Source organism: Hyaena hyaena, unplaced genomic scaffold (genome assembly GCF_003009895.1).
Source record: "Hyaena hyaena isolate Hyena2069 unplaced genomic scaffold, ASM300989v1 scaffold_414, whole genome shotgun sequence".
Classification (NCBI taxonomy): Eukaryota; Metazoa; Chordata; class Mammalia; order Carnivora; family Hyaenidae; genus Hyaena; species Hyaena hyaena.
Window position 1 is genome coordinate 319048 of NW_024081044.1, and position 24503 is coordinate 343550.

Sequence of the window (24503 nt, forward strand, 5' to 3'; positions counted from 1 at the left end):
TGCATGGATGGGGCAAACCCCAAAGGCCTTTTTAAAAACTACTAACAGCTTGGTCGGGGCAGGGGCAGGGGCAGGGGCAGGGGCGAGGGCTAGCAGCCCCCAGCCACGAAGTCGAAGTCCCGGAAGGCTGCCTGTTCAGTGGCCGAGAGGGGCCGTGCATCGCGGGGCGGGCTCAGCGTGGGGGCCTCCCCTGTGAACTCCTCATCGAAGTTGCTGACGTCGGTCCGGCCTGACAGCGTGGGCACGAAGGGAGGTGGCAAGCGCCGGGCCAGCAGAGTGTCCCAGCCCAGTGTCTGTGGAGGGGGGGAGGGGAGACAGAAGTCAGCAGGAGAGGCTGGGGAGGAGACAGTCCGATCGGCCAGCCCTGCATCTGTGGGGCTTAACATAAGGGGTCAGAAGATAGAGGAATAAAGTGTGACCCTTACTGGGTTCCCAGTAGGGGTCACAGAGTGAGTATGGGGAGCCCAGGGTGGGGGAGAAGAAGCCTGGGTTCACACACAGGGCAATGATCCACGCCAGGCCAGCCAGGAGCAGATGTGCATGTTGCGGGGGGGGGGGGGGGGGGCAGAAGGAAACGGAGGTGACAATGAATGTTGGAAGGGAAGTGACTGGGTCTTGGTGGGGGAGAAATGAATAGGCCCTGGTGGAGGGGGATGACCAGGTCTCTGGTGGGGGGGGGGGGGTTGGCCAGGCACTTGGGGAGAACCTCACCCTAAAGAAGGGCTGCTTTTTCACATCCTCTGCATCCCTCTCGCTGGACCCCAACCTCCGCTCCGGATTCCTCCGCAGCAGCTGGACAGAGAGAGGTGTCAGTCTTCCCGCTCTGGGCCCCAGAGCCCCTCCCCAGGCCCAAGTCAGGGGCTCCTCACCCTGCGCATGATGCCAATGGCTTCAGCTGACAGGAAGCGGGGGTAGCGAACCTCATCATTGACTATGCTGTCAAACACCTCCTCCTCGTCGTCCCCTGGGAATGGGGACTGGGGACAAGGCAAGCCAGGGTGAATTAGGCCCCTCCTTTGGCCACTCTCCTCCCAGCCCCACCTGAGCCCTCTACTCCCAGTACTTCTGGGTGCTGGCTGATGTGGGCAGGTAAGTACCCCCAGTTTACAGATGCAGACTTGAGGCTAGGGAGGCCAGCCGCCCCTATCACGCAGCACACGGACACACAGTATGATCCCCTCCCCCATCCCTGCCAGGCTTAAGCAGTTTCCGGTGTGACCCCAGGGTCAGGCAGGGTGGGAGCAGCCTGGGGCCTCACCTCTCCAACCAGCATCTCGTAGAGCAGCACGCCCAGCCCCCACCAGTCCACGGCCCTCGTGTAAGATGTGTCTGTCAGCACCTCAGGGGCCAGGAACTCCGGGGTCCCACAGAATGTGCTGGTCCGGTCCCCATAGCCCATCCCTGAGGGCAGCAGGGCCAGGTGAGGTTTTGGGCCGGGGGGGGGTCCCAGCTATGGGTGGGGGTCCCAGCGGTAGCCCAGCCCAGCATGGGGTGGCCTCGACAGTCAGCCCCATCCCAGCGTTAGGGTTGGGGGTGACCCAGGTAGGGTTGGGGACTCCATTCCCTCCCCACTCTGTCTAGTCCCTCAGAGGCGAGCCCTTCAACTCCCAGCCCCGCCCCTCACCCTCCTTGCAGAGGCCAAAATCTGCGATCTTGACATAGCCCTCGGTGTCCAGGAGCAAATTGTCCAACTTCAGGTCCCTGTGATGGGTTAGGGGGATGTAAAGAGGGATGAGTGGGGGGCTGGGCCCTGCCTGAAGCCTGAGGGCCCCCGGTGGGCGGACCGCGTGTACAGGAGCACAGGCACACATGGGCACACACAGGCACACGCACCTGTACACGATCTTGTGTTCGTGGAGGAATTGCAGCCCCAGCACCACGCAGGCTGAATAAAAGCTGCGGGGAGAAGCTCATGTGACCGAGCCAGGCCTCCCAGCAAGGAAGGCAAGCCACGAACACCTTGCTTTCGTAACTCCCCCAGTCCCCCAAAACTCCAGGAGGTTGGGGAAAGCAGGGGGGAGAGAGGGAGGAAGATGGCCGCCACAGGCTCTCTGGGGTTGGGGCAGGTGGGGGTGGGGGGGCTCACACAGCGCGGGGCTCGGAGAACACGTCGCTGTGGATGTGCAGCATCAGGTCCCCGCCCGCCGAGTACTCCATCACGAAGCACACGTGCTCCGGCGTCTGGAAACAGCCAAACAGGTTCACCAGGAAGGGGTGTCCTGCTCTGGTCACCGCTGCCAGGATCCGCTTCTCACACATCAGGCTGGGCAGGGTTGCGGGCAGGGGTCAGAGACCACAGTGGGTCTCCCACCCCCGACTCCCACACTCCCAGGAGTCCTCCCTCAGTCATCGGCTATTGGCTGAGGGCCTCGAATGGCTGTGCAGCCTTAGGCAGGTTGCTTAATTTTCTGAGCCTCAGCAGCTTTGTCTGCTAAAGAGGCGCCCAGAATCCATGTGTCATCCTAGTAACAGCACCCCCCCCCAGCATCCCTTTAGGGAACAGCCAGGGTGGGCTAATAGGAGCACCCCATTTCCCCGGCCAGGAATTGGGTCGGGAATGGTCAAGCCAAGCTTGTAGGGCTCAACCTCAGGATTTCCGCTGGAATTATTAAGGAAGAAGGGCTAAAACTAGTGGATGAGCCTTAAATTGCTGTGGTAGGGGGCTATCTCTGCCTGTGATGAAATGACTGCAAGCAAAGCCCACAAAGAGGAAAGAAGACTGCGAGATGTCATCTGAGCAACTGGATGCAGCCATGCCTGAAGGCAGTGCATCCCTAGACTTTTCTGATCCAGAGCAATAAATTCCTCTTTTGCTTAAGGCTGGCTGAGTTGGGTTCCTGATTAATAAGATGTCAGGAAGATTAGGGACAATCAGTGTCTCTATTGGGCATATTTACGGGGGGTGGGGACAGATACTGTGTAGAATGTTCTAGATGCATCCCCTCACTTAATCTACCTGACAGCCCCGCAAGGAAGGAATCATTGCTCCCCTTTTCTACATGGGGAGGCTAAGTTCAGAAGTGCAAAGGATCTCTTAGACCCTTCCCCAGGGTCTCTAAGCAAATTGGTGGCAGAGGTGGGATTTGAACCCAGGGCCATAACCCCAAAGCAGGGACAGTGCAATGGTGCCATTAAGAGTACAGCCTTCAGGGGGCTCCTGGGTGGCTCAGTCGGTTAAGCATCCAACTTCGGCTCAGGTCATGACCTCAGGGTTCCTGGGTTCGAGCCCTGGATAGGGCTCTGTGCTGACAGCCAGCTCAGAGCCTGGAGCCTGTTTCAGATTCTGTGTCTCCCTCTCTCTGACACCCCCTGCTCACGCGTCTCTCTTTCTCAGAAATAAATAAAACATTTAAAAAAAAAAAAGTGTAGCCTTCAGGGGGCGCTTGGGTGACTCAGTTAAGTGTCCAACTCTTAATTTCGGCTCAGGCCATGATCTTATGGTCGTGAGATCTAGCCCTGTGTTGGGCTTCATGCTGAGTGTGGAGCCTGCTTGGGATTCCCCTTCTTTCTCTCTCTCTCTCAAAATAAAAAAAAATTAAAAAATTTTAAAAAAAAAGGAGTACAGGCTTCAGAGCCTGAGTCCCTAGGTTTGAATCCCTGACCTGCTGCTTACTGGCTTTGTGACCTTGGGCAACTCACTCGACCTCTCTGTGTCATCAGCAGAATGAGGACAATAATATTTACTGCATACGACAAAAGAGTTACTGGACATAAAGCGCATAATGGGTGCTTTCTAAGAGCTGTTACCATCTTATGTGCTGGCTTAATAATAAATGACAGGGACTATTATGAATCACTGTCACGGCAGCTCCAGAGAGGGGACTGCTCTGTCTCCCACTTTCCAGAAGACAAGACCAAGGTTCTCAGAGGACCCGGGCTGGCTCCCCACCTCTCCACCTCATCTCGGGCCACGATGTCGCCCTTCTTCAAAGCCTTGATGGCGAAAAGCTCCCCGCTGGGCCGGAACTCAGAGAGCAGCACCTGTGGGACCACAGTGGGCAGTGATGGCCTTCACGGCCAGCCCGCGAACCCCCGGGGCCCCCAACCTCTTGCCTCCCTGCCTCACCTTCCCAAAGTGACCCCGGCCCAGCACCGCCAGGAATTTGAAATCCTCGAGGGTCAGGGGTGACTTCCTCAGAGGGCTGTGGAGAGAGGACAGTGGTGGGGACCTGATGGAAGGCAGGGGTGGCGGGAGGGGACTGGGGGAGGGGTGTCACCTGCACAGGGCGGGGCCTGGGGTCTCCTGGGTCTCTGAAGGCAGCTCGGGAGCGGTGGTGGTTTCCTGGGTCAGGGAGCTCTGCAGTAGAGAGAGGAGGCCAGAGCCCCGCCACCTCAAGGCTCCCCTCACCTCTCTGAGGTCACCCCTCCTCCAGCCCTCCAGCTCGGCCCCATCCTCCCCTCCAGCCACACTGTCCTGTGCACACACTAGCTCGAGACCTTTGCCCAGACTATTCCCTCCACCGGGAGGAATCCTCTCTTCCCCACCCACGTCTGCACAGCTCCTCCCTTGCCACCAGGCATTTATTGGGATGTCCCGTTCCAGGTGATCAGCATATCAGATAGCTAACGGATCCCCCCGGATCCCCCCTCCCCGACACACACATACTCCCGCTGCCTTTCGCTGCTTTTTTCTTGCTGTGAATATATTTTATCATTTTGCCTACTTATTTCCCTGATGGGTATTTGCCCCGGGAGCCACTTGATTCTTTTTATACCACGTGTGCATGGAACTTTGGAAAGAGTCCAAATTAATACTGTAAACGGGAACACGTTACTCCCGGTTCCTCACCCTCCACTACAGAGTTGTAAAAATCAAATCGGCACAAACAGCTGTAAGGTGGGAAATACCGCCTCTGGTGCCCCAGAACCAGCCGCCGTCAAGGATTTCCTGAGTACCTTTCCAGATACGTTCTGTACAAGCAAAAGTTGATGGGACAGGCTACATTCTCCTTGCTCCCATGATTGACAATATCCTAAGCCCGACTCTCCTCTGGGACGACCGACATTAGAAGCTATTCTGTGCCACTCCGCGCAGGTCACAGCCACGTCCTAGATCAACTCGTTCATTCCGCACTGGCTCCTACGAGCGCGCTCTGAGGCTTTCGCTTCTGCCCACACAGAGCAGCCGCAGCGATCTTTCCGCGTGTGTGCGTCCAGGATCGGAACTCCTGGCCCAAGACGCTGGCCCGTTTTTAGCTCAGCCAGCTACGCTCTCCCGAGGAGATGCAACCGTCCGCCCGCCTCCCACCCACCGCCTGTTTCCCGGCCTCCTGGCCAGCATGCGGTGGCATTAAACTTTCGGATTTTGTTTTGCCAAGCTCATCTAATGGTGCCTGTCATTATATTATTATTGTGAATACAATACAGAAACATATGCTATTCTTTTCTTTTTTTTAGACGAGGTATAAAATACACTCCATGAGCAGCACCAAGGGGCTAGCTCTTACAGCGCCCGGGGGTGGGGGTGGGGGTGGGGTGGGGTGGGTGGACCATGTTTTGTACAATGTGTGAGCTAAGAATAGCTTTGACGTTTTAAAGGTTTTAAAGGGCTGGTGGGGGTGGGAGTCGAAAGGAGAGTAACATTTCTGCGATCTGTGCGAGCCAGGCGACATTCAGACTTGAGTGCCGCCAGTGAGCTTGTACCAGGGTCGGCCTTGTTCGCTGGCGTGTAGATGGGCCGTCCACAGCCGCTCTCTACAATGGCAGCTTTGAGTGACTGTGACCAAGACCCCCAGGCCCGCAAAGCCAAAACGATTGACTCTATGCCCCTTTATGGGAAAAGCATGTGGATCTCCGACCTCGATTAAGATCCACAACATCACATGACCCTGATGGGCTTCCTTGTAGCTCCCCCCTCCTCTCAATAACCCCCACCACCACCAGAGAAATCCTCTGTCTTGACTTCTATCCTCCACGTGGGTTGTAAACATGCTTGTTTTACAGGCCGGTGCACAGCGCACAGCAAGGTGAAGCAGCCTACTGTGGGTCACACAGCTAATGAAGAGCAGGGCGGGGACAAGGACCCAGGTGGCCTGGCCCCTGAGCTCATGTTTTTATTCAGGAAGAGAGAGTGGTACCCTGCTTCTAGCAGCGACGTGGGCCCCAGGGAAACTCCTGCTGGTCTCTGGGCCTTGAGCTGGGGAGGGGGCCCAGGGGGGAGGAACATTTGACGCTGCCCAAGCCAGGCCCAGGGGGGAATGCGCGGGACACTCACCAGGCTCGCTGGGCTGGAAGGAGGGCCCAGAGGACTCTTCTGGGGCAAACCGTCCAAGTCGGCCCCGAGGTGCAGCTTCTCCATAGATACATCGCTGCAGAACATGGGAGGAGGGTTTGTCTGGCACCCAGCACCCTGGCCAGCAACTGGGAACAGCCTAGAAGACCCCAGGAACCTCCCTCCTTACCCTGCGGACCGGGCCTCAGGTCCTGGAGAGGCCCCAGGGCTGAAGGTGCCCGTGGCCGTGGCATTGGGAATGAACCTTCGAAGCAGCCGCACCCAGGTGGCAACGTCGATGTTCATCTGCCTAGCACGCTGGAATGTTTTCCCTGGAGGCATGGGGACAGGCGTCACCTTTCAGGATACCCCTGGGACCCCTGGCCCCTCCTCCGCCTTGCTCACCCCCTCACCTTGCTGCTTGGAGAAAATTTTCTTCTGTCTTCGCAGCCGGGGTATCCTCTCAATGACAGGGTTGCGGAAGGTAACCTGGAGCGACGGGCCAGTGGGTGAGGACCGACCCCCATCTCTAGGCATGGGGGTGGGGTGGGGGGAGCCCTTAGGAGCATAGGTACACACACTCATATGTTTTGGGGTTCCTATCACCGCGGCCCCACATCCAAACACAGAGTATTAGGAAGTTATAATGTACAAAGGGGCCAAAAACCCAGTCCATTGCCTGGCAGGGCCACCCCCTGAAATGCCATCTTGGAAAGGCGAGAAGCAGGCCACCAACCCGTCCCCCAGGGCTGTTGGGCTCTGAGCCAACAAAGATACACAGTCAACGCCAGCAAAGGTCCCTCGTCCTCTAGTGCCTGGCTTCCCCCAGTGTGGTCCCGGAACCAGCAGCACGACCTGGGGAACTTGCCAGAAATCCAGATTCCCGGACCCCCGCCAGGACCCACTGAATCAGAAACACGGGGGAGGGGCCCCGCCGTCCAGGTTTCAGCGAGCTCTGCAGGTGCTGCTGGTGCCTCCCACGTGGGGAAGCTGCCGGTCCGGCTGAACTCTCCCAGCTCCGGCTGCATGTTCTAGCAGGCGCTAAAGTCACACGACGGTGTGGCTTACTGCGTGTCCGAGATGGTCACTGCTAGCCACGTAGGGTTATTTAAATTCCACAAAAATTTAAAGTAACATTGAAACTTGAGCTCCCAGGCTGTGCTGGCCACGCTTCACGTGGCCGGCGGTTGCCGTGTTAGACGGGCCACACGGATAGAGCCTTTCCATCTACAACACAATGCAATTATTGTAGGCTCATAGATCACAGAACTGTAGAAAGTTCTACTGGCTCGTGCTTCTGGGGAGGCAGGAAAACAAAACAGAACGCTATAAGCGGACCTCGAGGGCGAGTGGGACGGCTTCAGAATGCACGGCCCCGACTAACCACCCGCTTGGTTTGAGCCGGTGTCCCTAACGGAAGAACCACGTCACCGCCCTGCCGCTCAAGTCAGCCCCGGCCCCTGCTCTCTTCCCCCAGCGGTCCTCGAATTCCCACCCGGAGGCACGGACGCGTAACAGGGCACGTGCATGTATGTCAGGGGCCAATGTAAAGCACTTTTGGGGACGTTTTTGGCCGAATGAGAGGACCAGGGGCTTTCCTACTGGGTGCCTCCGTTTTCTCCTCCCTCAGACGTGACTCGCTGAGGATCCCTTCTGAATTGAGTGGAAGTGGGTCGATGTGAGGCTTAATGCGTTAATGCCGCCAAGTCGCTTAGGACAGTGCAGGGCTCACACCACAAGGCGTCAGCTAGGAACGCTATTTAGACCGAGGGCTCTCACCCAGGGGGCGCTGGCTCCCTGTGGGTGTAACCAGGGGTGCTGCTCAACACCCGACAGTGTAAACCAAGAACGACCTGGCCCCTAGGGCGCACTTGGCCGTAGCATCAAGGGTCGGGGCACCCCGATTTAGACCCTAACCCTAACAGCCCTGCAGAAGGGCTTTCTCTCTACCCCACCGTGCTCTGGTAGCAATCTCCTTGACCTGTCACCAGGCTTTTCTTTTCTTTTTTTGGCTTGGCAAAATTTTGCGATTTTTTTGAGGGGGAGCAGGGTCCATTTTTTCCCCCTCAGAACAAAACGAACCCCTGATATCACTAATTACATCTATTTTTCTGTCAGGGATCAGAGACGACCCCAAAACACTTCCCTTCTAGAAAACCGGGAGCAGGAGACGTAGGAAGGAATTTTCTCAGGGTCAGGGGTCAGGCCGTACCTCGGCCACCAGGCAGCCCTGGGGCTCCATGTCCAGCTGCACTTCATGCCTCTCGTTGTCCAAGAAGTCCTCGAGTTTCAGGAATTTGAGGGCACACAGGCCCCGCTGGTCCCGCCAGAACACGGCCAACTCCAGTTCCCGGGCCTGGAGGGACAGGAAGTGAGCCATCACCTGGGGTGACGAAGCTCCAGCGCCCTCCTCCCCCAGGCCCTGCCACCCCCCCCAAACCTAGCTCACCCTTTCCAGCTCCAGGGTGAAGCTCTGGTCCCAGGCGTGGGGGCCACACGGCTTCCAGGACGTCTGTCCCACCACTGTGTTATCCAGCTTGAGCACAGTGCTAACCTCACCTGGAATGAGGGGTGGGGTAGGGGCTCGGAAAATGTTTGGGGGGGTGCGTCGGGGGGATATCTCACATCTTAGTAAGGAAATCCCCCCCCCCCCCGGCATGTTCTGCCATGCTATCCGGACAAAGCTTTATGGGGCTGCCTTTCACCTTGAGGCGTTTATAATCTACTTCCTGTTGATTTCTGTGTATGGTGTGAGGTAGGGACCCAAATTCACTTTTATTCTATAAGCAACTTCCAGCAATACACTCCTAAGAATTCATCCTAAAGAAACCATGCGGTATACATTGGGAAATGCATACATATAATGCTTATATATTGGCCCCGCACTATAAACATCTACCTATCAATAGGAGAATTAACAAATAAACTACAGTATAGTCTTACTAGCTGATATTCAACAATGACTATTTTTTTACTTTAAAAAGCCCCAGCAATTTGATATTACTCAGTCTAAGACAATGGGCTGTCAAACGGGAGATAAAATGAATAAACTACAGCTTCGTGCTGTGATATGGTTAAGTCTCCCAAATGATGTTAAATGGAAGAAGCCATTGCCACGGAATACGTTCTGTGTGATTCCGTGTACATTCAAACACCAGGCAAGGTTTGACCATGTTGTTTTGACCTGTGTACATAGATGCTAAAGCTACAAAGAAAAGCAGGGAGATGCTGACCACATGTCAGGAGAGTAGCTACCTCTGGACAGAGGCGGGGGGAGGGGGACTAGAATGGACAGGGGGGTTTCTAGAGAGTTCTATTTCTTTTTTTTAATTTTTTTTTAATGTTTTATTTCTGAGAGAGAGAGAGAGAGACAGCACGAGCAGGGGAGGGTCAGAGAGAGAGGGAGACACAGAATCTGAAACAGGCTCCAGGCTCTGAGCTAGCTGTCAGCACAGAGCCCAACGCGGGGCTCAAACCCACGAACTGTGAGATCATGACCTGAGCCGAAGTCGGACACTTAACCGACTGAGCCACCCAGGTGCCCCCAGGGAGTTCTATTTCTTGACCTGGGTGGTGGGATTATGGATGTTTGCTCCACTGTTTGTTCTTCTTTTTCTTCTTCTTTTTTTTTTTTTTTTGGATGCATTCGGTTTTTCTTTAATTGTGATAAAGTTCCCATAGCATAAAATTTACCCCTGTAATCACTGTTAAGTGTTCAGTGCACGCTGTTGTGCCACCACCACCATCCATCCCCAGAACATTTTTCATCTTCCTCCACCGGAACTCTGTCCCCAGGAAACAGCAATCCTCTGCTCTCCCCTCCCACCCAGCCACTGGCAGCCGCCATCCTCTCATTTCAATGACCTGGGCTACTCTTGACACCTCAGAGAAGTGGAATCGTGCAGAACATGTCTTTTTGTGACGGGCTTGTTCCACTTAGCTTAGCGCCCTCAGGTTCATCCGTGCGGTAGCCTGTGGCGGAATGCCCTTCCTCTTTAAGGCTGAGTACCACCCCACTGCACATCACCACACTGTGCTGATCCGGCCGGCCGCCAGGGGACACCTGTTTGCTTCTACAATTTGGCCACTGTGAATCACACGCCTGTGGACACGAGCGTCCACATAGCCACTCTTTGGGGGGCATACTCAGAAGTGGAGCTGCCGATCCTATGGTAATTCCATGTTTAATTTTTTGAGAACCTGCCCTACTGTTTTCCACAGGGGCTGCAGCACTTTACAGTCCCAACGGCAGTGTGCCAGGGTTCCGATTTCTCCACATCCTCCGCAACACTTCTGTATTTTTTTAAAAACAGTATCTATCCTAATGAATGTAAAGTGCTAGTTCTCTAAAGCGTTACAAGCTGGGGGATAGGGGGTCACCTGGCTGACTCAGTCGTTTGAGTGTCCCACTTCACCTCAGGTCATGATCACACGGTCCGTGGGTTCAAGCCCCTGCATCGGGCTCTGTGCGGATGACTCAGAGCCTGGGGCCTGCTTCGGATTCTGCGTCTCCCTCTCTCTCTGCCCCTCCCCCACTCATGCTCTCTCTCTCTCTCTCTCTCTCTCTCAAAATAAATAAAAACATTTTTTAAAAGTTAAAAAAATAAAGTGTTACAAGCGTGAGACATCCCAGGACCCCCACCCCATCTCCTCCCTCCAGGCCTCAGTGCCCACTCACTGGTGTTCTCAGCTTCCATTTTGAGGCTGCTCCGGCCACTGAGGCTTCCGCTTCGGCTGTAAAGGCCCCGGGCTGGGCGGCTCAGGAAGGTGGTGCGGCTGTCAGGGGTCCCGGGCACCCCCACTGAGGGTGAGGAGTTCCAGGGGATGGTCTCCGGAAGGTCCCTGCAGCCTACCACACGCACCTCCAGAGTCCCTGAGGGAGGATAGGCTCAGGGGGGGCCATTTCTGGCGCAGGCCAAAAGTGAAGTGAGCATGTCCAGAGGGGGCTGGCACACAGGTAGAAGTTGGTGAGGGACAATTGGGGTGGGGCAGGGGGTCTGATGCAGGGATGGCTGTGCCCACGAGTGAGAAATAAGGAAGAAGGGGCAGGGGTGGGGCTGGGGTGGGCCGGGCTGGGTCAGGGCTCTGGATGCTGGGGGTTATCGACAGAAGATAGTTTAGGGCATATGCCGATGATTGAGGCAGTGGGGAGTCAGACTGGACTCGGGGGTCAAGGGTAGGATTCAGGGAGCTGACCTGAGGTCCGAGAAGGGGTCAGGGGTCTAGGGTAGGGCTGATCTAAGGGGAAAGTAATGGCTGAGGGGTCTAAGGAGGGAGGAGCTAGCTGGCCTTGGGAGGTGGGGGCAGGCTTAGAGCTGAGGGTTCTGAGAATGAGGGGTTGTGGGACTGGGCTGGGGGTCTTTGGCTGGGGGAAAAAGCAGGGCTGGGTAGGGAGGGCTAGTGATGGGGGCCTGCCGGGCATGGGGGCAAGAGTCCAGAATAAAAGGCCAAGCTGGGCCTGGAAGTCGACTGCATAGAGCTGTGGGGCCTTAGGGAAGTGGGGCCCAGGGCTACAGAGCTGGGGTGAATGGAGAATGGAGTAGGAGGGGGTACAGGGGTGGGGAGAGCGCAGATCCAGGTTGGGGGTGTTGCAGGATTTGGGGAGAGGTCGAGGATACAGAGCCGCGGAGGTTGAGACCCACCTGTGAGTGACGCGGGCTTGCACAGAGTGTTGTAGTGCGTGGGAGGGAAGGGCCCGGCCAGGCGGGCACTGAAGGCTGCCGACGAGGCCGCAGCAAGCTCCTCCCGCAGCAGACGCCCCTTTGGATGGTCCGCGGGCAACTCCCCAAGCCGCCGTTCCAGCGCCTCCCGCAGCAGCCCCAGCTTCTGGTTCGACTCTGTCAGCTTCTCCTGGGCCTGCAATGGGAGGGATAGAGTGGGGCTACAGGTGGGGCCTGGCATGCGCCTCCCCAAGCCTGGCTAAGTCTTACCTGGCCCAAGCCCTCAAACCATTTGGGTCCCATCCCTGGGCTCCAGGAAAACGAGGCCCCGCCCCTGACCGATGCTCCACCCCAGGCCAAAGTCCCGCCCCACCGAGGCACCGCCCCTTGCCGAAGCCTCACCATTGGAGGCCCTACTGGGTCGATTCCCGCCCCCTCGCTGGGGCCCCGCCCCCGCCAAAGTCCCACCCCTCACCTCGCTGACTGCCTTGCGGTCCGGGGTCTTGGCGGCGCTGAGCAGGCGTAGCACGTTCTTGGCGCCCTCGGCCACCGCGTGTTCCACCCGGAAGTGGTGCCTCAGCTCCTCAATGCGCAGCTCCACGGACCCCAGGTCTGGACTCCCTGTGGGCGTGGGATGCCAGGAGGTGAGGCCAACCTAAGACCCGGGTCCGACCACCCCAGCCCGAGATATGCACGCATCCGCAGGGACGGGCACTGGCCACAGACGTACCACCACCAAGATGCGTCACGTTTTCCCCAAGCAATCAAGGGCTGACGGTGTCACAGTCGCACTGTCACCTGCAGGCAGTCACACTTCCACCCAAATGCAATCACTCTTTCTTCCAAACACTGTCACCCACAGGGACCATCCCGGGGACAGAGTTAGGCTGTCATACAGGGACAATCATGTACACAGGTACACTATCAACACAGGCTTAAAGGACAGATGTGTTGGCAGGGTCCCATTTCATCCAGAGACTGTCACAGGGACACTATGGCCATTTAGATAGTCAGAAGGAGACAGTCACACAGGCACAGGGATGCTTAAGAAAAAAAAAGGTAACTTTTACTAACTGCCTTCCAATGGCGGCAGTTTGACCATATCTATCAAAATCGTAAATGTAATTGCCCTTTGATTCAGCAAACTCAGTTCAGGAACTTTATCCCATAGAAACACCTCTGCACTTGACATCCGTACATGGTTTTTCACTGAAGCCTCCTTTCTAAGAGCAGAGATTGGAAATGACCCCGTTTCTTCCAGTAGGGCTCTGGGTAAACGAATGTGACCATCCACGTGGTGACACACAATGCAGTTGGGAGAGCAAGGGCACGGTCACACAGAGACATTGCCACACTGTCACTCACGGGGGAACAGCGGCATTATTGCTTTGTCACCAGCGCAGGCACACGGTCACCCAGAGGCAGGGGTACACACATTCTCACCGCCACACAGGCATATTGTCACGGGGCAGAGCAACATGATCACAAGACATCAACATCCTTATGGGACACATTTACACTGTTGCAAAACTCCTGGGGCCCCAGCTCCAGCCCGGGGAGACCCATAATCACACTGCCACGCGGATTAGGCACAGAGACAGGCAAAGAAATGCCATCACACTGTCGCACAGGCAGGAAAACATCAACAATACCCACAGGCTCAAATGTTGCAGGGAAACAGACTGGGTATGACACCCAGTAGGAAGTCACGAGGACACGGCCATGGCCCATTACAGGACGGCCACAGTTACCCAATGGCACAGGGTCAGGCAGAAGGACATACCGTCACCAGAGGCACAAGGTCACGGTCACGCTGTCCATGGATGTAGGTTCCAAGGGCAGTCCCACTGGCCGTATATTGACCCAGACCCAGACTGTGGGTGCTCAGAGAAAGTCACAGTATGACACTCCCTTAGACACCGACACAGACACAGCATCACAGGAACCCTGACGTTCACAGGCACGTTGTCTTACAAACACGGTCGCACTCTTGCCCCCAGGCCTGCCGTCACGTGTGTCCAGAGAGTCGCCAGGACTTTTACACTTACAGGGACAAAACCGTACTATTACCCAAGGTTACGAAACCACCCACAGGCACAGGGACATGACCATACCGTCACGCCGTCACTGAGAAACCTACGTAGGCATTCCCGGTACAGATGAGCAGCCGCACTAACACCTCCCCTTCCCCAAAGACACGCACACACTGTCATCCGAGTTATAGATCCCATTGCTATGGACCGGATGTTTCTGTTCCCCTGAAATTCATATATTGAAACCCAACCCCAGGCACCTGGGTGGCTCAGTTGGTTGAGCAACCAACTTTTGGTTTTTGGCTCAGGTCATCACCTCACAATTTCATGGGTTCAAGCCCTATATCTGGCAGTGCAGAGCCTGCTTGGGATTTTCTTTCTCCCCGTCTCTCTGCTCCTTCCCCACTCAAGCTGTCTTTGTCTCTCACAAAAATAAATAAATAAACTTAGGAAGAAAGAAAGAGGGAGTGGGGGAGGGAGGGAGGAAGGAAGGGAGGAAGGAAGGAAGGGAGGGAGGGAAGGAGGGAGGGAGGGACAGACAGACCTTACTCCTAATGTGACGGTATTGTGTTAGAAGGTGGCGTGTTTGGAAAGTGATTAGGTCAGGAGGACAGAGCCCTCATGGATGGCAGCAGTGCCCTTGTAAGAGGGGCCCTCAGAGAGCTCCTCCCCCCTTCCCCCATGGGAGGACACGCACAGCAGGAAGGCAGCTATCTGTGAACCCAGAAGAGGGCTCTCACCAGAAACCTTGATCCTGAACTTCCCAGCCTCCAGAACTGTGAGCAAGAAATCTCTCTTGCTTGTAAGGACCTAGTCTGTGGCATTCTGTTCCAGCAGCCGAACACACTAATCCCTGCTAACAGCTAACACTGTTAAACCGGGGGACACGCAAACCGTCATGGTTACCAGGACATACGCATGGCCCCTGGTCCCCACAGTCAATGTCACATTAATACTGACACACATTAGTAGCACAGACACAGCTGTCCTTGCACACATCAAGATCCAGTTACAAATTCAGGTTGATAATCAGCTTAAGTCACTCCCAGGGATTCATACACAGACCCACACACGGACACTGAAACACACTGTGGACACCCCCAGTGCTACACAGTGGGGGCCACCTCATCCGGGGGCCTGCCATATCTTTTCACGAAGAGCCAGAGAGTAAATCTTTTCGGCTTTGCGGAACACACAGCCTTGGTAGCCACTGCGAAAGCAGCCTCAGAAGATAGTAAATGAATGGACATGGCTGTGTGTCAATAAAACTTTATTTACAAAACTAAACAGGCAGTGGCAGACTTGGTCCTCGGGCTGTAGTCTGCTAATACCTGATCTAGGGCAAACCTCACACAGGACAAAATGGGAAACCGTCCCAGAGAGGGTCAGGAATGGGTTCCGGTCATACCGTGAGTCCCAACGGCCACCTCCCTTGCTTCAGAAAGGGTCTGCTTATGGGGCTGGGAGCAGAACTCTGCCAGGTGGACGGCAGGCTAGTCTGTCCCAGGGAGAGGGGCTCACCTTGGGCATCCTCTGGGGCCGCCTGGCTCTCCAGCTGGCCTGCCCGGCGAAGCTGCATACGGATGATGTCGATCTTGGTCTTACTGTCCTGCAGCATCTGCTGGGCCGTCAGCAGCAGCTTCCGGTCCTGGAGGTAGGGGGATGGATGGTAAGGGCACGTGGGGGTCTGCCCACTGGTCCTCTGTGCACCCTGTGAGGGCTGTGGTGAGTGTGTCACAGAGGCGATGTGGGGACAGCATGCACCTCCATGCATTCCTGGGAGCACAGGGGAGATGTAGCCCGTGGGTTTGAATCCCGGCTTTGCCACCTAATCCCCACGTGACCACGGGCCAGCACTCAGCCTCCCCAGGCCTGCTTCCGCCTCTGCGGGGATAGGGAGACTGACGGCGCCGACCACCACCGGGCTAGGGACCGAAGGAGCCCATCAGTGCGCAGGGCTCAGAGCCGCGCCTGGCGTCAGGAGGCACCGCGCTCGAGTCAGCTGTCAGAATGGCACACACGTGGGTGAGTGCTCCCTGAGGGCGGGTGTGGCCCTGACGCGAGCCACATGGGTGAGTCCAAGGGTCACCGGGTGGGTGTGTTTGACAGCCAGTCTGCAGTCAGTAGACTCCAGGGACACCAGGACTGGGGTGTGGGTGTGAGAGCTCCAATCTGTGTGACAACTCCAGTCTCTGGGTGTGAATTTAACGGTCTGTGTGTCTGCGTGCCCAAGGCGCCCTGGTGGCCTGTGCCGTGTGTCCCTGGGTATCGCTTGACACTATCTGTCTCTGTGTCTGGAGGTGGCAGTGGTAGGCATCCTCCGCAGCTCTCAAAGGGTCCTTACGGCTGTGTCTCTAGATGTTATGACAGTGTCGATGCATGCCAAGTGCCGATAGGACTCTGTGTGTCCCTAGATGTTAGGATGTGTGCATCTAAGTGCTGACCTGACCACGTGGGTGTATGTCACAGAGAGATGCCACCAGCAATGAGGCTGAACGTCGCCCTGACTGTGAACATCCCTCGAGTCTCTGGCGTGACTGAGTGTGGGGGACAGCTTCTGCTGTGTGTCTGTCTGACATCTCGGACGGTCATCCTGTTTCTCAGATGCCCCCTACAAGCTGCCCACGCCCCAGACCTGCCTCCAAGTCCCCCATCAGTCCCTCTGTCCCCAACCCAGAGGGTCCCAGCCTCCCACGGGGCAGAGAGACGTGGGTGGCACTACGGTTCCCACTCCCGAGCCGGTGATCTGCTGACCAGTGTGCATGCATGTGGGGGGGGCGGGCGCACGCGTACGTGGGGGGTTGAAAGCACGCACGTGGGGGTGCGTGTGCACATGGGGCGCACCCACGCATGCGGGGGGCGGGCAAACATGCACGCGGGGGTTTGCGAGCACGCACGTTGGGGTGCACGTGCATATGGCCCCTACCTTGGTGCTGCCGTTGCTATATGTCTGGATCATGTTTTCTGCCCCCTGCTTCACCTTCAGCTCGATGGCCAGCTGCTTCTCCAGGCCGGCCACGCGGCTCAGGTTGGTGGCCGAGCAGGCCTGGCTACCTGCACCAGGAGACTGGGGGGCATCTAAGGGGTGGGGGGGGAGACCAAAGTCACAACGGCCCTCACCGCCATCTGCCTAAGAGGCTTTGCCCAGCTGAGAGGATCCAGCCTTTGCCCAGACTGGGTTCTGGCCCCACTGCAGCCCGCCCAGGGAAACCCCCTCAGCACCGGGATGAGACCGGTGTGAAGGAGCGTGGGCAAAAGTCCAGGTGCATGTAAGTCCTTGGTGTCGGTGTGACTTTGTACAGAAGCCCCTCCCCCCCCCACTCCCCACGCGGCTGTGTGAGGGTCTGTGGGCTCAGGTGTGGTTATGTCTTTGCTCACAGGGCACTGGCGTGACTGAGTGTTTCCCAAGGCGTTCACGTACGTATGCGGGACGCCGGGTGTGAGCTCTGGGTACTGGGGTGACCCAACACATGTGTTTCTAATTGTTGGCACAACACCTAGAATGTCTGAACCAGCAATGGCTACGTGTTGGTACAGCCAGACCCGTGTGTCCCCGGATGCCGGCACGACTCTGTGTGAGCCCCTGGACAGTGGTGTGACGTGGAGGCAGGGCTGGGGAACTCTAGGTGCAGATGTGACCGCAGGAGACGCCAGGTGTTGAATGAACGATGTCTGAGCACTGCGATGGCAGTGTCGGGCTCCGGCTGCTGACAGGCCGAGCCGGTGCATGGGTGTTGGCAGAGTCTGTGGACCTGGTCTGACTGTACGTATCCGTCGCTAGCTGTTCACGGGACACTGTGCGTCTGTCAGGGTTGCGGTATGTGTGCATCTCTGCGGGTTGGTGTAACCACGTGCACGGGGCTCTAGATGCTGTCTGTGTGTGGCTGGGACCATGTGTGTTTTTCTCTGGGTGCTAGGTGGAGGTATGGAAGTCTCTGGGTGTTCTCGCGACAGTGCCTAGGCCCTTGGGCGTCATCCGGGTGCTGGGGTTGACTGTGTGCGAGGGTCTCTGGCTACTGATGTGATGTGGGAGGACCCTTTGGTCGCAAGATACAAAGTTCTGTAATGCCTTGCACGACAGTGTGAATCTACTTAACACCACAGAACTGTATACTGAAAATGATAAACTTCAGGGGCGCCTGGGTGGCTCAGTCGGTTAAGCATCCAACTTCGGCTAAGGTCATGATCTCACAGTGTGTGGGTTCAAGCCCCATGCTGGGCTCTGTGCTGACAGCTCAGAGCCTGGAGCCTGCTTCAAATTTTGTGTCTCCCTCTCTCTCTGCCCCTCCCCCACTCGCTCTCTGTCTCTTGTCTCTCAAATAAAGACATAATTTTTTTTTTTTTTAATTAAAAAGTGTCTGACTCTAGATTTCGGCTCAGGTCATGATCTCACGGTTGGTGGGTTCAAGGCCCGTGTGGGGCTCTGCATTGACGTGCTGAGCCTGCTTGGGATTCTCTCTGCGTGGCTCTCTGCCCCTCTCCCGCTCACAGGCTCTGTTTCTCTCTCTCTCTTAAAATAACATTAAAAAAAAATGATTAGTTTTATGTTATGAGTTTTTGGCCACAAATAATTTTTATTTTCTTATATTTTATGTTTATTTATTTTTAGAGGGAGAAAGAGAGAGAGTGAGCATGAGCAGGGAAGGGAAGAATGAGAGGGAGACACAGGATCTGAAGCAGGCTCCCAGGTCTGAGCTCTCAGCACAGAGCCCAGTGCAGGGCTCAAACTCCCAAACCGTGAGATCACACCTGAGCCGCAGTTGGATGCTTAACCGACTGAGCCACCCAGGGGCCCCAAAATGAAAATTAAAGAAATTTGTAAAAGAATCTTTGGGTGTTGTCCAAATGTTGGTACAACCGTGTGAGTCTTCAGATATACTCATGTGACACTGTGTGGGTCCCTTGTGTTGTCCGGGTTAGTGGTGTGACTGCATAGACCTTGCCCTGGGTGCTGGTTTTGGGGTTTACCGGGATCGGATGCCGAGGCTGCAGGCCGTCGCCACCTCGTGTGCTCTCGGGGGCTCTGTGCACCGCTCTGGGAGAGAGGGGGCGCACCCTCCACCCCCCCCTGCAGTGGACCCGCCCTCTCCTCTGGAGAACCCCCCCCTCACCTCGGGCGGCAGCCGCGGGGTCCGGCAGCACCACGTGGGCATGCAGCTCCTGCAGCTGCTGGTGCAGCAGGTCCAGGCGTCGCGAGGAGCCGCGCAGCAGCAGCTCCACGGGGCCCAGGCTACGGCCCAGGTCGGTGGTGGCCCGCCGCAGGTTCTCGGCGCCCTCCTTCAGCTTCAGCTCCTTGCGGATCTCTCTGCGCAGCCGCTCCCGCTCCAGCTCCAGCTGCTGCTGCACCCCGGGCGCCGCCAGGTCCGCCCCCGCCAGGCCCAGCTGCTCCAGCAGGGACCAGCTGCGCGGCTCGCTCTGCGGGAGAGGGGGCGTGGTCAGCGGGGACCCCACAGTGCGGCCCCCCCCCCCCCCCCCCCCCCCCCCCCCGCGCCCAGCCCCTTCCCGGCTTGGGGCTTCGAAGACAGGGCCCGCTCCACGTACTCGGACCCCCCCCCAAAAAAAACTGGGAGATGAGATGAGGCCCGTTCCCTGCTTCCTAAGTCCCCCAAACTGGGAGGTCCCAAGGGCAGAGCCTTCTTCCTTCTCTGTCCCTGCAGGCTAGGGGACCCCGTAAGTAAGGACAGTCTCCTCTCTTCCTTACCACCACGATTCGGGAACACAGGCCCTATGACCTCACCAGTGTGTCCCTCCCAAACTAGAAGGTCCTCAAGTTCAGGCCCTATCTCCCACTGCCCGCCAAAAGGAGGTCCTGAGGGCAGACCCCTTCTCTCTTCTGCCCTCCCTAAACTAGGAGGTCCCAAGGGTAGACCCCCAACTCCCCTCTTGCCGTCCCTAAAATCAGGTCCCCAGGGCAGGCCCCATTTTCCCTCGCTGCTCCTCAAACGAGAAAGTATCAAGGGCAGGCTTCTGCCCCCCTCCCGCAAACAATGGGGCTGAGATCTGGAGAGCGGGCCCCTTTCCCTCTCGGCCATGCCCATGCCCTCAGACAGGAGGTGCCAAGGGCAGGCCTCCTCTTCCCTCCTTCCAAAGGACATCTGGGGACAGGCCCCGTCTTTCCCCAGCTGTGTCCTCGCACTGGGAGGTCCCGGGACGAGCCCTGTCTCCCGTCTTCTCAGCCCCTCCACCTGGACCCCATAGAGCACCGCCCCGTCTCTTTCTCCCTCTGCCCTGGCCTGGGAGCCTCAAAAAGCCCCACGTATTTTCATCTTCAAGAGAGAAAACTCCCAGGCCAGGGACCTGTCTCCTCCCCTTGGTCCCGAATCAAGAGACACTGAGGGCAGGGCCTCCGGCCTGTGTCACTGGGGTCCTCTTTGCCCCCCACCCCGACCCCAGTGCCCACCTCCAGCTCCTGGTCCAAAGGGGGATTGGCCTGCGCCATCCTGGGTCCGGGCTGAGGGCCCCGCCCTCTTCCTGAACCCCAGCCCTGCGAGGGCCTCCTGACCGCCACTTCCTCTTTCCTGCCAGCTCCCAGCACCCCCTGCGTGGGGCCAGCTCCGGGGCTCCGGGGCATCTAGAGGACCTTTTCCTTCAGTGCTTCCCCCAGGACTAAGCCTGCTTCTCAGGGTGCAACCAGGGAGAGCCCCTGCTCTTTGTCCAAGGACTTGCTAAGGTGCGCACACATCACATGCCCGCTAGCGTGGACCTGGAGACCAGGCTCCCCTGAGTATAGACGGGCTCCAGGGGCTGACCTGGATGTATACACTGTCTCATATACCTACAGGCGTGTGCACGGAACACAGGCAGCCCAGGGAGGGCACACCCCCGTGCCTACCCAATGAACACTGATGTGCACACGCCTGCTTACATGAGTGCTTATATGGGCGAGCCCCCTTCCTGCAGATGCAGGCTGTCCTGACTTCCTGCTTCCTCTCGATCTGCTCACCCACTGCCGTGACCACAGCTAGGGCCGGGCCAGGCCACCTCTCTGAAACCCACATCATGAGAAGCCAGTGCTGACGCTCTGAGGTGAGGGTGCCCACAAACCGGCGGCCCGCTGAAGGCCAAGGATGACTCTTAATGATAAGGGCAGTTATTACAAGCCCCACCTAGGTCAACTAATGTGTGTCCACGGGGGGGGGGGGAGGGAGGGTGGTGCTATTATCTCCCCATTTTCAAGACAAGGAAACTGAGGCCTGGAGTGGTGACATAACTTGTCCCCAAGGTCCCACAGCCAGCAGGAGGAAGGGCTGGGATTTAAAATGGGAGTGCCCAGCATCTGACCACCAGCTAAGCAGGAGGCCTGGCACTACGTGAGAACCCCTGCCGGGAGAGCCGTTTCACAGATGAGGAAAGTCTTCGTTGGCTCCCAGCCTACCTGGAGGGCAGCTGCCCCCAGGGAGGGTTTATGCACGCCCAGAGTATCAGTCTCACCATCCCAGCGACCCCTGACATTAATCCTGAGGAAACTGAGGCTCAGAGAGATGACAGCAGCAGATCAGGGAGGGCGTAGGTTACCCCCACACACACCTCCCGGGGCATTCAGCAACTTCCGGAAACATTCTGGGTTGTCACTAACTGGAGGTGGGGAGGGTGTGCCCCTGGCATCTCCTGGGTTGAGACCAGGGAGCCTGCTCCACAGCCTTCGGGACACAGGAGCGCCCCCACCTCAAAGAATGATTCAGCGCCAAATGTCAATAGTGCTGAGGCTGAGAAACCCTGCGGGGAAGGACAGACTCACACCCTGGGCTGCTGACCATGTCCTCCCGCAAGGACTTCCCAGCAGCCCCACCTGCAGAGCACAGGCCTGTCTACATCTCTCCCTTTGGACGACAAATGCCCTCTTAGGCCCATTTGTTCTGGGGGCAAAACCACAGCTCGGAGAGGCCAAGGCAGTGGCTCCACGACACACAGGGAGACAGGGACAGCGCTGGAGTTTAAGTCCAAGTCCAAGTTCACCTAATACTACCAGCTGGCAGCCAGTCCCCGCCCACCACCCAGCCCCGTCCCGTCCCGTCCCTAGCAGGCAGAGCGGGGGTTCGGCCAAGATCCAGGCCAGCTCAAATGGGGAAAATCCAGGCAGAGAGGAATAGAAGCTGAGGCCTGAGAATACGCAGAGCAGGGAGGGAAGGAGGGAGGTCCAGCCTCCTGGGTTCTCTTCCCTTGGGTGACTCACTCCTACCCAGAGAGCAGAGGTCACCCGTGGGCCAGCAAGGCGAACCCATGAATCAGAAGCCGGGCCCAGCCTTGGAGATTCCCTGCTCCCCCACCGCCCACCAAGGCACAGGAGACCCACATCCAGCCCCCCTTCCCAGAGCAACCTAGACCCTCACGTCCGGAGATTTCAATGCTTTGGGCGTTTCCGGAATCTGGACAGGACATCCGTTTGCCGGACACAGAACAGACAAGCATACGTCGGGACAGACAGAGGGACAGGGTGGCAGGCCCAAGCAGGCACAAGAGAGGGATGACCAGGAGGGGGTAAGAAATTGGGCAAGAGATGGGGGGGGGGCGGAACCATAGCACAGGCCCAGCCTCATTCCAGGACTCACAGCCTCCTCTCGGGTCGTGTTTGCTACATGCCAAGTGCGTGCATGCGCCAGGGGTGCCTACACAGCTCTCCCAGGGCTGGGGGTAGAGGCAGAAACCCCCGCCCACCCCGGCCCCGAGGTCTGACCTTATGTGATCGGCAACACCAGATACGCCCAGCTCCACGGCAAGGCTGGCAGGCCATCAGCAGGACTGGGGTGGGGGACAGGGGATCATGGGGGAGACACAGAGGGGACCGGGAGGGGGCAGGTGCAGAAGGAGACGAAAACCGAGTTACACAGCAACCACAGGACAAAAGAGGGCTTTTGAGGCAGTAAGGAGGGCACCAGAGAGAGGCACACGATGTGCCTCAGATTCTGGAGCAAAGTCAGAAGTCACCCTGGCCTCGCTTGTCACAGATGTGGAAGGTGAGTCCAAGGCTGTGATAGTCTCAAGGTGGCACACGGAGAACCCGGCGGGGTGGCAAGCTGGTGCCCATCTGTGTGTGTCTGCATACGGGGGAGGGGGCCCCCCAGCCCCCCAGCCCTGCACACCCCCCCCCCCGCCCTGCACCCCCCCCCCAGGGTAGGGTTCTAGGCACAAGAGAATCCCCAGCCTGGGATTAGGTTCCACCCCGGAGCCTTGAGGGTGGCTGTGTGGATCCCCCCCATTCCTCAACCTAATGAGGTGACTCGGGCACTTCCGCCAACAGGTGCCAATCTGGGTGGCGTCGGGACCATCATAAAGCTCAGTCTGGAGGCGGGGAGGGGGGACCGCCAGAGCGTGGTTGTGCAGGGGGAGGGGCACGGACCCAGCGGCCTCCTTCCCTCCAGGCCACTGAGCCAGGCACCTGCCCCAGGTGGAGTCGCACCTGCCGGGAACCGAATGCGGGGCGGGGGGGGGGGGGGGGGGGGGGGGGGGGGGGGGGGGGGGGGCGTGCCTAGCTGAGTGATGGGGCCGACAGGCACCGGGACGCACAGCCAGCCACAGACACTCCAAGTAGAGCCTCCGCCGCGCCCCTTCTAATTCTCACGGAGGGGGAGGAGCTTAGGGGTGCGGCGGGGGCCTTTGGGACCTCCCCGCTCCCGCTCGGTGCGTACCTCCACCTGCCGAAAAGGGGACCGTGCTGGTTCCACGGTGTCGCCCCAGGGAGGGGGCGCCGGGCGCTCGGGAGGCCCCCACCTTGGGCTCCCGGGGCCCCGGGGAGCCCCGGCAACGCGCGGGCGGAGGGGGTCCCCGGCGCTGGCCGGCCGCCCGGCGGCTGCGGACGCAGGTGCGCCTACCTGCACGGCGTCGCTGGCCATGTCCTCGCGCCGCCCGCCAGGGGTCCCCGCGCGGAGGGAGGGGCAGCAAGAGGAGCGCGCGTGCGCCCCGCGCGGGGCGGGGAAGGGGCGGGCGCGGCGCGAGTCCCCGCCAGCTCGCGGCCCGCTCCGGCCTGCTCCGCTCGGGCCCCGCCTGGCCCGGCCGCCGCGTCCGCGCGCCGCGCCCTCCGGCCCCAGCGGCCGCCGGGCCCGGTCACGTGACCGCCGAGGTCGGCGCCCGGGGAGGGGGCGGGGCTGAGGGGGCGCGGCTCCCGGCGGCCCCCGGGGCTGCGGGGTCTCGCCTGCGGGGCCGTCCCGCTTCCCGGCCGCAGTCGCGTCGTCTGCTCCCCTCGCCCTTGGCTCTTTCTGCACCCTCACTCTGCCCAGATGTCCCCCATCGGGGCGCGCGGGAACCCGAAGGAAAGACCGAGCCGCGTTAAAGCAGGGAGTGGCAGAGGCCTTTGGGCCTCCCGGGACCCTTCTAACAACAAAAACAATTCCTCTCCCGCCTCGTTTGCGAGCTCAGGGCTCCTAGGAAAGGTCGTCCTTGGCCTGGGGGCAATCTCTGGACAGATTTTTGGGTCCAAATCCCAGCATCTCACGCCTTGAGGGAGCCCCAAGTCCAAAGAGCGCCTCATCTGTGAACTGGGATTTACCCTACCCACCCCTCGGTGTTGATAAAAGAGAGACTGTGCATGCCAAGTGTTGAGAACACAGTAGGCGCTCAATAAATGTTGGCTGCTGTCATTTTTAATGTTATTGCCGTTGTTAA

General features: G+C 58.2%; 1 protein-coding gene across 3 annotated transcripts; it reads right to left on the reverse strand.

Annotated features, from left to right (window-relative positions):
* PKN1 (protein kinase N1) lies at positions 1–23881 on the reverse strand. 3 transcript variants are annotated; one of them, XM_039252307.1, is made up of 22 exons: positions 23714–23881; positions 19016–19319; positions 16831–16982; positions 15426–15552; positions 12347–12492; positions 11854–12067; positions 10890–11084; positions 8661–8770; positions 8424–8567; positions 6625–6700; positions 6402–6543; positions 6215–6308; positions 4218–4297; positions 4067–4142; positions 3890–3981; positions 2087–2263; positions 1834–1896; positions 1625–1701; positions 1259–1401; positions 870–977; positions 712–792; positions 1–293 (listed from the first exon to the last, which is right to left on the reverse strand). In XM_039252307.1, the coding sequence occupies exons 1-22, from the start codon at positions 23732–23734 to the stop codon at positions 90–92; spliced, it is 2826 nt and encodes a 941-aa protein (XP_039108238.1). In that variant the 5' UTR covers positions 23735–23881; the 3' UTR covers positions 1–89. The 3 variants fall into 3 exon arrangements, with proteins under 3 accessions (XP_039108238.1, XP_039108239.1, XP_039108237.1); XM_039252308.1 differs by lacking the exon at positions 23714–23881 and adding an exon at positions 23531–23622; XM_039252306.1 differs by lacking the exon at positions 23714–23881 and adding an exon at positions 20305–20372.
* Positions 23882–24503: the final 622 nt, after the last annotated feature.